The sequence below is a fragment of the Leucoraja erinacea genome, chromosome 4 (assembly GCF_028641065.1).
Source record: "Leucoraja erinacea ecotype New England chromosome 4, Leri_hhj_1, whole genome shotgun sequence".
Taxonomy (NCBI): Eukaryota; Metazoa; Chordata; class Chondrichthyes; order Rajiformes; family Rajidae; genus Leucoraja; species Leucoraja erinaceus.
In genome coordinates, this window is record NC_073380.1 from 17,990,358 (window position 1) to 18,002,648 (window position 12,291).

The 12,291-nt window shown below is 39.3% G+C and overlaps 1 protein-coding gene across 2 annotated transcripts in view; it reads right to left on the reverse strand.

Moving 5' to 3' along the window:
- Window positions 1–2,106: 2,106 nt before the first annotated feature.
- pou6f2 (POU class 6 homeobox 2) overlaps window positions 2,107–12,291 on the reverse strand; it is a 462,178-nt gene continuing 451,993 nt past the window's right edge. Inside the window, exon 12 of one of the 2 annotated variants that reach the window (XM_055633835.1) lies at window positions 2,107–6,726. In XM_055633835.1, coding sequence (XP_055489810.1) covers window positions 6,222–6,726 — 505 coding nt within the window. In that variant the 3' untranslated portion in view covers window positions 2,107–6,221. The remainder of the gene's footprint in view (window positions 6,727–12,291) is intronic. The other variant, XM_055633836.1, reaches the window with a different exon arrangement.

Consider the following 12,291-nt stretch of genomic DNA (forward strand, 5'->3'; position numbering starts at 1 on the left):
TACCATTTATGCAGTAATTCCCTGTCTGTCTTGCAAAGAAAGGTTGGACAAATGTGGCTTCCATCTCCAGGAGTTCAGAAGAGTGAGAGGTGATGATTGAAATGTGTAAAATCTTGATGGGTCTGAATGGGATGGACGTGGGGAAGATGCTTCCTCTTGGGGGAGGAAGTAGAACCAGTAGCCATTCTTCTGAAAATATAAGGATATATTTAAAATTTAACACAGAAATGAGGTGAGATTAATTTTCTCTTGGGTTGAAAGACTTTGAAATGCCTTCTAAATCGGCGGGGGAAAGAGAGTATTTTTCAGGCAGAGGTAGCTATTTCTTGATACACAAAGAGGTGAAAGGCTACTGTAGAAGGGTTAGAATGTGATGAGGCTAACATCAGAGCGATCATAATCTCATTGACTGGAGGAACAGACTCGAGGGGCCAAGTGGCTTCCTGTTGTTCCTAACTTGTTTGCTCATAAACAAGGTGATGAATATCTCTCTGCAGAGAGTTATCATCGGCTGTCTACATTTTATAGGTTCCTTTGTTAAACAATGACACATTGGCGATTGGCTGGAAGCAATGAAAGAAACACAGAAATCTAAACTGTGATATTTAATTTGGTTTAGTGATACGGCACGGAAACAGGCCCTTCGACCCACTGAGTCCGCTGACCCACTGACCAGAGATCCCCGCACATTCACATTATCCTACATGCACCAGGGACCATTTTACATTTATCCCAAGCCAATTAACCTGCAAACCTGTACGTCTTTGGAGTGTGGGAGGAAACCGAAGATCTCGGAGAAAACCCACGCGGCCACAGGGAGAACGTGCAAACTCCGTACAGACAGCACCCGTAGTTGGGATTTAACCCGGGTCTCCTACGCTGCAAGTGCTGTAAAGCAGCAACTCTGCCGTCCATGTTCATGACAACAAACTCACAAGTGGAAGTAATGTGCAAATGAAATGCATCTTATTGTTCTTCTATGATTGTTATTATTGAATAATTGCTATTAATGGAGATAGACACAAAAAAGCTGGATTAACTCAACGTCAGACAGCATCTCTGGAGAAAAGGAATAGGTGATGTTTCAGATCGAGACCCTTCTTCAGACTCTCAGTCAAGGGAAAGGGAAACGAAAGATATAGACAGTGATATCGAGTGATATTGAACAAATGAATGAAAGATAAGCAAAAAGGTAACGATGATAATGGAAACAGGCCATTGTTACCTGTGGACTAGGTGAAAATGAGTTACAATGAGGCTCAACAAGATGACTTTGAAGCTAGTACAACGACTTTGGTGAGGGAGGGATGGAGAGAGGGATGGAGTAATATCATTGGGTTCTGTGTCAGGAGGTCAACAAATGTGTCATTAGTCAGCTTTGGCTCCTGGGTGCCCAACTTGCATCTGAATCAGGTTTGTGGGTTCAATTCGCATGCCAGAGATATTTGTTTAAAATCTGATATTTTAGTACAAAGAGAACGTTGACCTGTCAGAGGTACCATCTGTCAGGTGAGTCAACAAACCTACATTCCTCTGGCCTGTCAAGTTGCAAATAATTACAAAGAGGAGCTGGTAAGCTCCCCCCTTGTCATTAGTACCAATATCCATCATTCATTCAATCAACATCATCTTATTTATTATCTCAATGGTGTTTTAAGAAATGCTGTATGAAAATTCCCAGCAGTACAAATGATTACACTTCAAAAGTTCTTCATTGGTCATAAAGTGTTTAAAGATATGCAGAAACCATAAAAAGAGGTCTACAAATGCATCTGGTTACTGCTTGTGCTTTTTAGAGGCCATAGAAAACCCAATCTTCGTTCATGATTTCTGTGCTGAGAAATATTAATGAATCCAATAATTGTTCTAATAACGGTGAAAAAAATCTCAGAACTGATCCAGTCGGTACCACACTCGTGCCATTAATGAGGCAATATTAATCAGTTCATCAGATTAAAAACACCAGCTATCTGTACATCCAAAGGCTATAACAAAAGCACCAGGAATTATGATACTTAAAAAGATCAAGTAACTTTCCCTAAAACCACAACGTTCACATTAGACCCTGAGGAGAGATCAACATTAAATTACACAGCATCATAATCAAAGTATCCATGAAATAATCATTTTGTTTAAAAATATCATTTCAAATGTTTTGTTTATTTTTATGGTACAAAGTAAAAGTGACAGATCTGAAGCTGTTTAGAAATACACAAAGTGCAGCTTAACTGACCATACAGATATTGCTGTAGATAAAGTACAGTATTTTCAGTCTATAAAAGGTAAGCAACCTGTGCAGGTAAGTCAGCTTTGGTTTAAATGTCTGAACAGTAAAGGATCTTCATTGGGTAGGTTTTGTCTCTGGCTCCAGTTTTTAACCTCCTTTGATTTGAAGTTCCAATGAGATCGTCTTCTTTACTGTCAGTGTAACGGTGGTGCGTTTCACACCTTGACTCTGCAGCAATTTATTTGAGTGACCCTGGCAACAATTTTATAGCTTTTAGCAAAACGCTCATTTGCAAATGAATCAATGGACACTGTGCTACAAATAGAACTTTCTCAATTTATAAACAAGCAAAACACATGACTTACACATTCAGCTGAGAACAATGCAAACTTCAACCCAAACAGATTTCACTCAATTGATCAAACTCTAACAAGAAAATTAGTGGTTTTGAATGTTGGAATTTAGGGTACTAGAAGTAGAGTGTTGAGGTAAAGTATTTATAAAGAGATTTAAAAAGTAACAGCTTAATATTGTGAGATTGTCTGTAATATTGAGCCACATCTATACAATGTGCATATACCTATACTCATATACTCTGAGCTTTGGTCCAGCATTGATAAGATGAGCAAAGGCATTTTGATTCTATATTTGGTTACAGCTTGAGTTACATTAAGCCTCTACTTATCTTTCTCAGTTTCATTCAGTATATTTCATATCTGCTAATTTGGTGTGAATGAGTAAATGAGTTAAAGAAAACGTTTTCAAGTATTAGATTTTTTTCAAAATCTCTAAAGTTAAATAAGGATCTTGAAGGGGACAGAAAAAAAACATTAGAAATTAGAGAAAGGGATAAGGAATGTTATATCAATGTAAGACACATAATCAATGGAAACAACAGCTGTCATATTGCAATGTCTCTCTTGATGGCCAGTTGTACAACAATGCTTCTGCAATATTGGTTAGCATTTTACTGGGGATTATAATGCCGGGGTCTGGAATGCTGAAAAACTATTTAGTAATAATTCAAGTGATCAATGTATTCAAGGAATTACCAGACAAACAACCTAATACTGTAGCGATTGTCTTGATGAGATTGCTCAATAGAACAAATCAGTAATAGCACTTTAAAACGTGTGGTTTATTAGTAATGATTCTCTTTCCATTGTGTTATGACCATTAGGCCTTCAGGAACTTATGATTATGAAGATTCTCAGGGTGGCAGTTAGTAGAGTCTGGATGAAATTACTTTTGTTGCAACCCATTTCAGCTCAACGTGACTGATTCTCATCCCTCCATTATATTGAAGGTTGGCTCCTTTGAAATAACATGCATGGTTTGATATATGGCAGACTTTTCACCTGGCCTCAGGCAGTCTAGGCGACATTTCTGGAAGTTTAGTACACCCACAACAATAACTGGCCATTATGTTTGTCATTAACTGTGTAATGTTTAATTATTGCTCAGCTCTCTTCACCGTTTGGCCACATAGATGAATATTAATTCATGATATAAATGTCCCATTACAGTGTCGGAAGTATCACTTGAAGCTTGGCGATCTTCATCTTTCCAGTCACAACACTTTCCCTCAAGCCCTGCACTTTAAAAAAAACAATCTCTTGAACAAATGTTTTGCAACCGCACTTACTGTTGACCAAATGGCTTGAATTTGGACAATATGTTCTACTTATTTTTTTCTCCTCCATATCACAACACTAACATGATGCTTTGAGTCAAACACCACCTAATACACATAGATGCTGGGTTTATTCAGTAGACAAAAATGTGATAATCCATTTGGCCTGAGACTTGAATAATCACTTGTCCATCATCTTATTTGACTTCTTGTCAATAAAATGGGTATTATGAAAGCAGATATCTACTCAATAAAGGACCACTGATGCAAAACCATTTCCACCATTTATCCATTTTAGAATATCCACTGATGTTTGCTCAATATTTGAATCAAGGTGTAATAATGTAGTGGAGAAACAAACCTGATTGGTTTCAGGAAGTCTGGATTAAAGACATTTAAGTAAAGAGAATGGTTTCATCAATCATTGCCATAAAATGTGCAATATGGTAGAGTCTGTGATTTGTCTTCTGGCTCCACTATGTGGTTCCAGTGAAGTCAATGGAGAAGTGAAATAAACACACTGCAACTTCATCATTATCATCAGTGGCGGACTGAGTCTAAAAATATTGGTTGCCAGGAGACAGAGGGGGCCCACTTCATTAGGGGCCCACTTGATATAGGGGGCCCACTTCATATAGGGGCCCACTTGATATAGGGGGCCCACTTCATCAGGGGCCCACTTGCCACCGGGCAAGCTGACACCCTGGCCAGTCCGCCACTGATTATCATAGTATGCCACCAATGGAAAACAAATTCCTGAATGAAATAGCTCTATGACGTTGTCTACTAATTTGATATCACTTCTGCCATTTTCTTTCTATGTTGCATGAATATGATAATATGCTACTTCATGTGAAAGTTGAGATCCTCAGATATTGGCCTAAATGTGATTTATAAAGTTCAATTGGAAAGAGTAAAATAATTGCGAATATATCTCTTTTCAATGTCCCTGGTTTCACTGTCTTTGGTAATTTCAAATCCACTGTTTCCAAATAAATATGTAATATTTGGTGAGATCTAATGTAGACATGATCTCGTGTGACCAGATCTGGAATATATTCCAAATTCTTTGGGGCTATGCTGTCTTCTACAAATTAACAAGTCATAAATAGTGACCCTGATGTGGAAAATATTTTTTGGCCAACAAAAGAGACACAATTTTTTGGCCAACAAAAGAGACACCACAGCTGTCATTAAAGAAAACCTTTGTTATATGTGTATGTGCATTTATGTGCTTCCTTGGCATTGGGGATTTGGGGAACTGGAAAATGCTCAGCCATCTAAACATCTGTAAGAAAAACAGGAGCTGTAAATGAAATATGATTACCAGTTACAGCTTGTGCAGTTACTGTAGCTCAGTGCCTTTGCTCCAATACTTATTCTGAATAAATAAGATTAACAATGAAACAGTCTATGATGTGGTCACGACTAAGTCCTAATCACTAATTTAACCTTTATCATTTTTCTCTTAACCACAATGCTGTTGAAATTCTTTGGCTAACAGACTTTGGAAAAATTGCTTTGCACACAAAATTCACATTGATGCTGCAATTAGACAGACAATTGAGGTTGTGATACAGGAATGCTAAATAGAACCTCTTTGTGTTTGTGGCCACTGTAATAAAGGGAAACTCAACATTGCATTACTGGCGATGTGTATAATCCCCCTTTCATATTGCACTACTGAACTACAGTGCAATTTAAAACTCATCACACAGAACCACTGGCAGCTGCTTATTACTTAGAAATTGTTGGCACACAAACATTTCAGTCGCACGTAAGAAAGACAAAATGACACCGTTGTAATGATTTTCACAGTTGTGATCCCACAACATGATAAACAGACGCAATCTGTGAGGGGGAGGAAAAGTAATTCATCCGTTTTTTGTAATCACAAATGTAAAAACTTCAAATACAATATACGTTGAAAACCAGTAGGCTAATAGCTTTGATTCTGGTGCTTTTTTAAGTTCTGACTTTGGTTAACAGATTAGTAATAATGCAGCACAGTACCTGACACTGAATGACAGGCACTACTTCAGATGCGGTCCCTTTGTTCAATTAGAGCTCTCTGTAACTCATGGTAGGTGTTTTTCTCAGTCAAATATTTTCACATATTTTACAGTACAAGAAATGTCTATTTGGTTCAGTTTCAGCCTGCTAAAAGACCGGGTGTTTTTTTTTTCCATTAAAACTAATTCTACGCACAATAATGTGTTGCTTTTTTCAATAGTAAATTCAACAGACAGTCTGAAAATGTGTCAACACACAGCACTTTGCATTCTTTTACTTGCAGGAGATGTGCAAGGACTCTTCCAAAGATGTCGCTTCATGACTTACTGGTGGACCTTTTATTTTTTTTTACGAGGCTTCTTCGAAAGTGTCTGTGAGAGGTTCCATGGCCAGGCCTGTCGAGGGCTCGGGTGGCTTTAAGCGTTTGACTGTGTTTTTCAGCGCTTGCCTCTTGTTGCAGAACCACACTCTAACCACTTCCCGATCATAGTTCAGTTTCTCGGCGATTTCTGTCATTTCCTGGCCTGACGGGTGCGTATTCTTTTCAAAGTGGGCATTTAAGATCTCCAAGGCCTGGGGGGTGAAAGACGTCCGCCGCTTGCGTTTTTTGGAGGGCTCACTGCCGATAAACTCAGTTAGATTCTGCATTCCTGCTCGGTGGCGGGCCTCAGCCTCAGCCATCCACCGCTCAAGAACGGGCTTAATCTTCTGGGCACTTTTAGGGGTGATGTCCAGCTTTTCGAACCTGGCAGGATACAAAAGGCCAGGGTTCAGTTTGGCTGTCAGACTGCTAGCTATAGAGCTCTCTTGGGCATCCTGTGGTAGGAAAAAGTGGCTTCTCAGGATGGTGTGTCTGAGGAAAGTTGAGAAAGAAGAGTCTTACTCTGGTGCTCTGCCAGGGTGGGATCCTACTAATTGATTAACCGGCAGAGACACTTAGAATTGGCCCTGTGACCAATTTTTGCCAGAAAGAATTAATTTAAAATGTCATTGATTCACATATAACTTACATAATTTAAATCTCTAAAACAATCATCAAAACTATATTCTAGAAATGTAGAAACATACACATTTACACAATTTTCCCAGTTAACAATTTGTCTACATTTCCTGCAAAAATTGAACACTCAAATAAAAGAAAAGCAGATCGATAGCCGTGTCTTTGAATGACTTGTTCTGGTGGGAAAGTGGGATGGGAAGAAAGCCAAAAACCCCTTCAGACACTGTGCAACACCCAGGAATCCATGTCCAGGGCAGCGCAGTTCTGCATGGCCAAGCATTGAGGACATCACAGAGCAAGCAGCTATTTCAGCAACTCCTGCACACCTGCACTCTTACTGAATGCCTCCCTGAATGAGTGTTTAAAAGATCTTTGGCTGCCTTGCACATGCCACATTTAATCAAATTCTATGAGATGACAGATTCTCAAATGTTTCAAAAAAGATTCATTATAATAGAGTGCACATGAAAATTTAATTCTGTTCATACAATTGTACTGGAAAATATGATTTTTCAATTATAGACAAATCTCCATGTGGTCTGAAATCAATGCCGCTTCATTCATTTCCATTAAACACTAACGGGAACCTCAAAAATAGACCATATTTATTTTTGGTCAAAACAATTTTCACGGTGCAAATATCTGGCCAAATAGAGGTTTCGCTTTTAATGATGGAATTAAATTGTTATATATATAGATGTACACCTATCCTGGGAGGCTTTGAATTCATTCTTTTAGTTTATTACTTTAGAGATACAGCGCAGAAACGGGCTCTTCTGCCCACTGAGTCCACGTCGACCAGCGATCCCCACACATTAACATTACCCCACACACACTAGGGACAATTTTACATTTATACCAAGCCAATTAACCTACAAACCTGCATGTCTTTGGAGTGTGGGAGGAAACCAAAGATCTCGGAGAAAACCCAAACGGGGAGAACGTACAAACTGTGTACAGATAGCACCCTTAGTCAGGGTTGAACCGGGGTCTCTGACGCTATAAAGCAATAGCTTTACCGCTGCACCTCCGTGCCCCCCTAAATGGTTTACAATCATAGCTTTTTAATAAAAAGAGGAGTTTTAGAGCATTTTAAATATGGGCAGAAGAACCCTCACAATAAAGTGGAGTTCTATTCTGTGAACATTAATTATAAAAGTAGATTAAATCAGAATACATGGTTTTATTAAAATTAGTTTATATTTGAGCCCAGGAAATTCTAGTATCTCCACTTAAAATTAATGAATGAAACGTGTTCACCCTGACAGTTTTGAACATGGTTTATTTTTCTTATACAGTGTTCCTGCACAAGGTAAGACTTGGGGATGGAAGTACAGAAGTGTATACAAATTTGAAGGTCATAGATAGGGTAGATAGTCAAAGCCTTTTTCCCAGGATAGGGGAGGAGCCTAAAACTAAAGGACATAGATGTAAGGTGAGAGGGGAAATATTTAAAAGGGACCCAATGGAAACTTTTTCACACAGTGGATGGTGGGTGTATGGAACAAGCTGCCAGTGGAAGAGGTCTGTGTTATATATATAACGCTGTGACTCTATGGAATTGATGAGCCAAAACCTGCAATTTTGGCCTCCTTATTTATCAAGAAATACATTTTAAATAGGGCTAGTTTAGAAAAAAACAGTGGGTTTATTTCCAGGATGGTGATATTTCATAAGAAAATATTGGGTCTGACATTTTTCAATCTCTTGGAGACCTCCCATATAATGAGAATTGAGACAGAGGGAACTATACACAGATCAGCACAGTTTGAAGCTCACTGCATGGATGAAGATATAACAGAGGAAGCAGCCTTAGATCATTGAAATTTATAAGGTTGCGAGATGATCTTGAAATATATAAGTTTCTGAGGGATATTTACAAGGAACTTCAAATGCTAGTTTACCAAAGAAAGACAAAAATTGTGGAAATATCTCAGCAGGTGAGGCAGCATGGTTCGGGTCAGAACCCTTCTTCTGATTAATTGAAGGGGCATTGGGAAGAAAGCTGGAAGAGAGGAGGGTCAGGACAGATCAAGGCTGGTAATAGGTGAACAAAGGCGAGAGGAGTTTGATAGGCAGATTGTTAGACAAAGGCCTGGGATGAAAAGACAGATACGGGCCCCAAAAGAATAAAGAATTGCAGATTTCAAAATGCATAAAATATTTTTTTAAAAGTTGTCAATATGCACTAGTGGAAGGGAGGAAATGGGGGGGTGGGTGGGATGGGAGAAACTGGTGCAAAATCAGCCAAGGTTCAGGTGAGGGGAGTGGTGGTGGGGGGGAGGGGGGGTGGGGGGGGGGGGGGTGGTGGGGTGGGGGGGGGGGGGGGGGGGGGGGGGAGTAAATTGCAAGGTGGATTTTGGGGGAGAAAGTGGAGGGGGAGGGGTTAGTTATCTAACATTAGAGAATTCAATGTTCAAGATTCTGAGGGGCTTCACAAAGTTGATGATGAGAGAATGTTTTCCTTGAGCAGGAATCCAGAGCATGGTTTCAGAATTATAAAAAAAATCAATTTACAATGAAGGTTAAAAGGAATTTCTTCTCTCAGATGTATGCGATTCCATGCAAAACCCAGAAAGCCTTGAAGACTGAATCACAATATATTCAAGACATGGGCAGGTGACAAAAAGATGCCTAGCGTTATGGGAAATGGGCAAAAAGGAAGATGGAGCAAGAATGGGCAAGAAAAGAGGCCTATAGCAGATTGGCCATGATCTTACTCATTGGCAGAGCAGGCATGTTGAGACTTAAGCTCTAATCAGGAGAAAGCAGGAGAATTGGATTGAGAGGGAGAGATAGATCATCTATGATTGAATGGCGGAGTAGACTAGATGAACCGAATGGCCTAATTCTGCTCCTATAACTTATGAACCATATAAATCCTGCTCTGTTCTTATTTTCTGAAGTTCCTGGTGTATTTATCACTGATTTCAACAAAAAGCCCTCGAATAAAGGGTTAATTCATGAAATAAATACTGTAAACAGAGTCCCTGCAAAGTCCAATCTTCAATATGTCTAGATATGTTCTATTCGGTACCAAATTACCAATTTGTTCAAATTAATATAAAGTTCAGCAATGTAAACAGCTATTTCTAAGCCTGCCCAGACCAAGTGAAGAATACAATTAAATTAGTATTTCATTTAATTTAAAGTTGCAGGGATGTGAGCAGAAAGACATTACACTGGATAATTGGGATGCAAGAAACTGCAGATGCTGGAAGCTTGTACAAAACACTGTACTAGAGGAACTTAGTGGGTCAGGCAGCATCTGGGTAGGTTTAGACTACCCAATCTGAGGGTCCCGACCCAACATCACGTGTCCATTCCCTCCCAAAATGCTGCCTGACCTGCTGAGTTCCGCCAGCACTTTGTGTTTTACTCTGGATAATTATAGTGAGCTTATCTCATTTGATAGACAATAGACAATAGGTGCAGGAGTAGACCATTCTGCCCTTCGAGCCAGCACCGCCATTTAGTGTGATCATGGATGATCATCCCCAATCAGTGCCCCGTTCCTGCCTTCCCATCGCCTTCTGAGGCAGAGAATTCCACAGACACATAACTCTCTGTTAGAAAAAGTGTTTCCTCATCTCCGTTCTAACTGGCTTACCCCTTATTCTTAAACTGTGGCCCGTGGTTCTGGACTCCCCCAACATCGCGAACATGTTTCCTCCCTCTAGCGTGTTCAAACCCTTAATAATCTTATATGCTTCAATAAGATTCCCTCTCATCCTTCTAAACTCCAGAGTATAGAAGCCCAGCCGTTCCATTCTCTCAGCATATGACAGTCCCGCCATCCCGTGAATTAACCTTGTAAACCTATGCTGCACTCCCTCAATAGCAAGAATTTCCTTCCTCAAATTAGGGGACCATAAAGACTTGTTTTCGTTGATTACACATGCACAATACAGGCCATTGTTGAACTTAGTAGGAATGTGCTTCCATTGCAGACCCTTGTTAGATAGGAAGGAAAGGTATAGCACCTTTCACAAATTCTAGACCTTCCATAGGGTCTTTAAGAGAATGACAAAGCATCTTTCTCTAGAGTTGTCCACTGCTGAAATGAGGGGATTTAGGCAGTCAATTTGTGCACAGTAAACTGGATAAATTATAAGATCATTTGCTTTATGTGTTGGTTGAATGGTGAATATTGGCGAAGGCATTGAGATAACACACATGCTCTCCTTAGTATTGTTGCGAGATCTTTATGACCACCCAACAGTCTTGGTTTCTGAAAGATGGCATCGCTGACAGTGTAACATTCCCACAAGAGTTTAATAATGGAATCTGGGCCAGGGATGAGTTTTAAACAATAGGAACCATTTATTGACAACTACCCTTGTCCCAGTCAGTGGTCCCACTGGAGAAAATTGACTGATTGTAAAGATTTTAGTCTTCTTTACTTAATAACACACACACATTCCTGTGGGAAGATGAATGTTCTTTGTTTTATATACGCCTAACACTGAAATAAATGCCAAATTATTTTCTGTGACATTCAATCAAAATATTGGATTAAACTCTTCGATCAGGTGCATATTTCAATCATTTGTGCTTCAATCTCCTATGCTAAGATTTTGATATTCATTGTGAAAAAATCAGTAACTCAATGATTTCTGGACTTACATAGGAAATGAAAATAGTGTGTTCTAATTTTTTCCATTGTTAACCATCAAACCACAAGACCACTAGAAAAGGAGAACGTATTTGAACTCAGGAATCTGTCTTATTCATATCCCAGGATAATAATGCTTTAATACAAAAATTCTGAACCTTGTGTTCAGTTTATCTCTGTATTGGTTTGTTGCTCTAATCATTTTGATCTCCTCCAATCATCCCAGAGCTTTGTCATCCTCAACCTTTTGTTTCTTGTGTATTCCAAGTAGCTCACCCTTAAAACATTTGCCTAATAAATCTGTCAGTCACCATTTAAATTGGGACCTTTTTTTTAAAAGAAGAGTGTTCTAGATGTAGATGGGGTGAAGAAATGATTACTGATATTACCTCTGAACTGCGTAGCACTGCTCTAAGATAATGCCCCTTTATCGTGGAATCCTCAACAAAGGAAACCATTTCTCATGATCTACCTTACCATTCTTTAATAGAGTATTTTTGGCAACCGTGCACAAGCTAAAGGTGGGTTGGGGAGGACTGCAAAATCAATCAGAAACTGAGCTATGGAGTCATGGTGCCTAGATGGTGGGTTTGCCCCACCACCTCCATGTTGACTTATAGCCCATCTTGTCTAATCCCATTTGCCCGCATTAGGTCTATAACCTCTGATCCATTGCCTCATTAAATTGCTGTCTATACGTCTCAATCTTTAAAGAGCTCAATAAACTTATATTACAGTATTGTCTTTCAATAAAATCAGGGTGATCTCTCTAGTAAATTGCAGTGAGGCGAGAGTATGTCTAG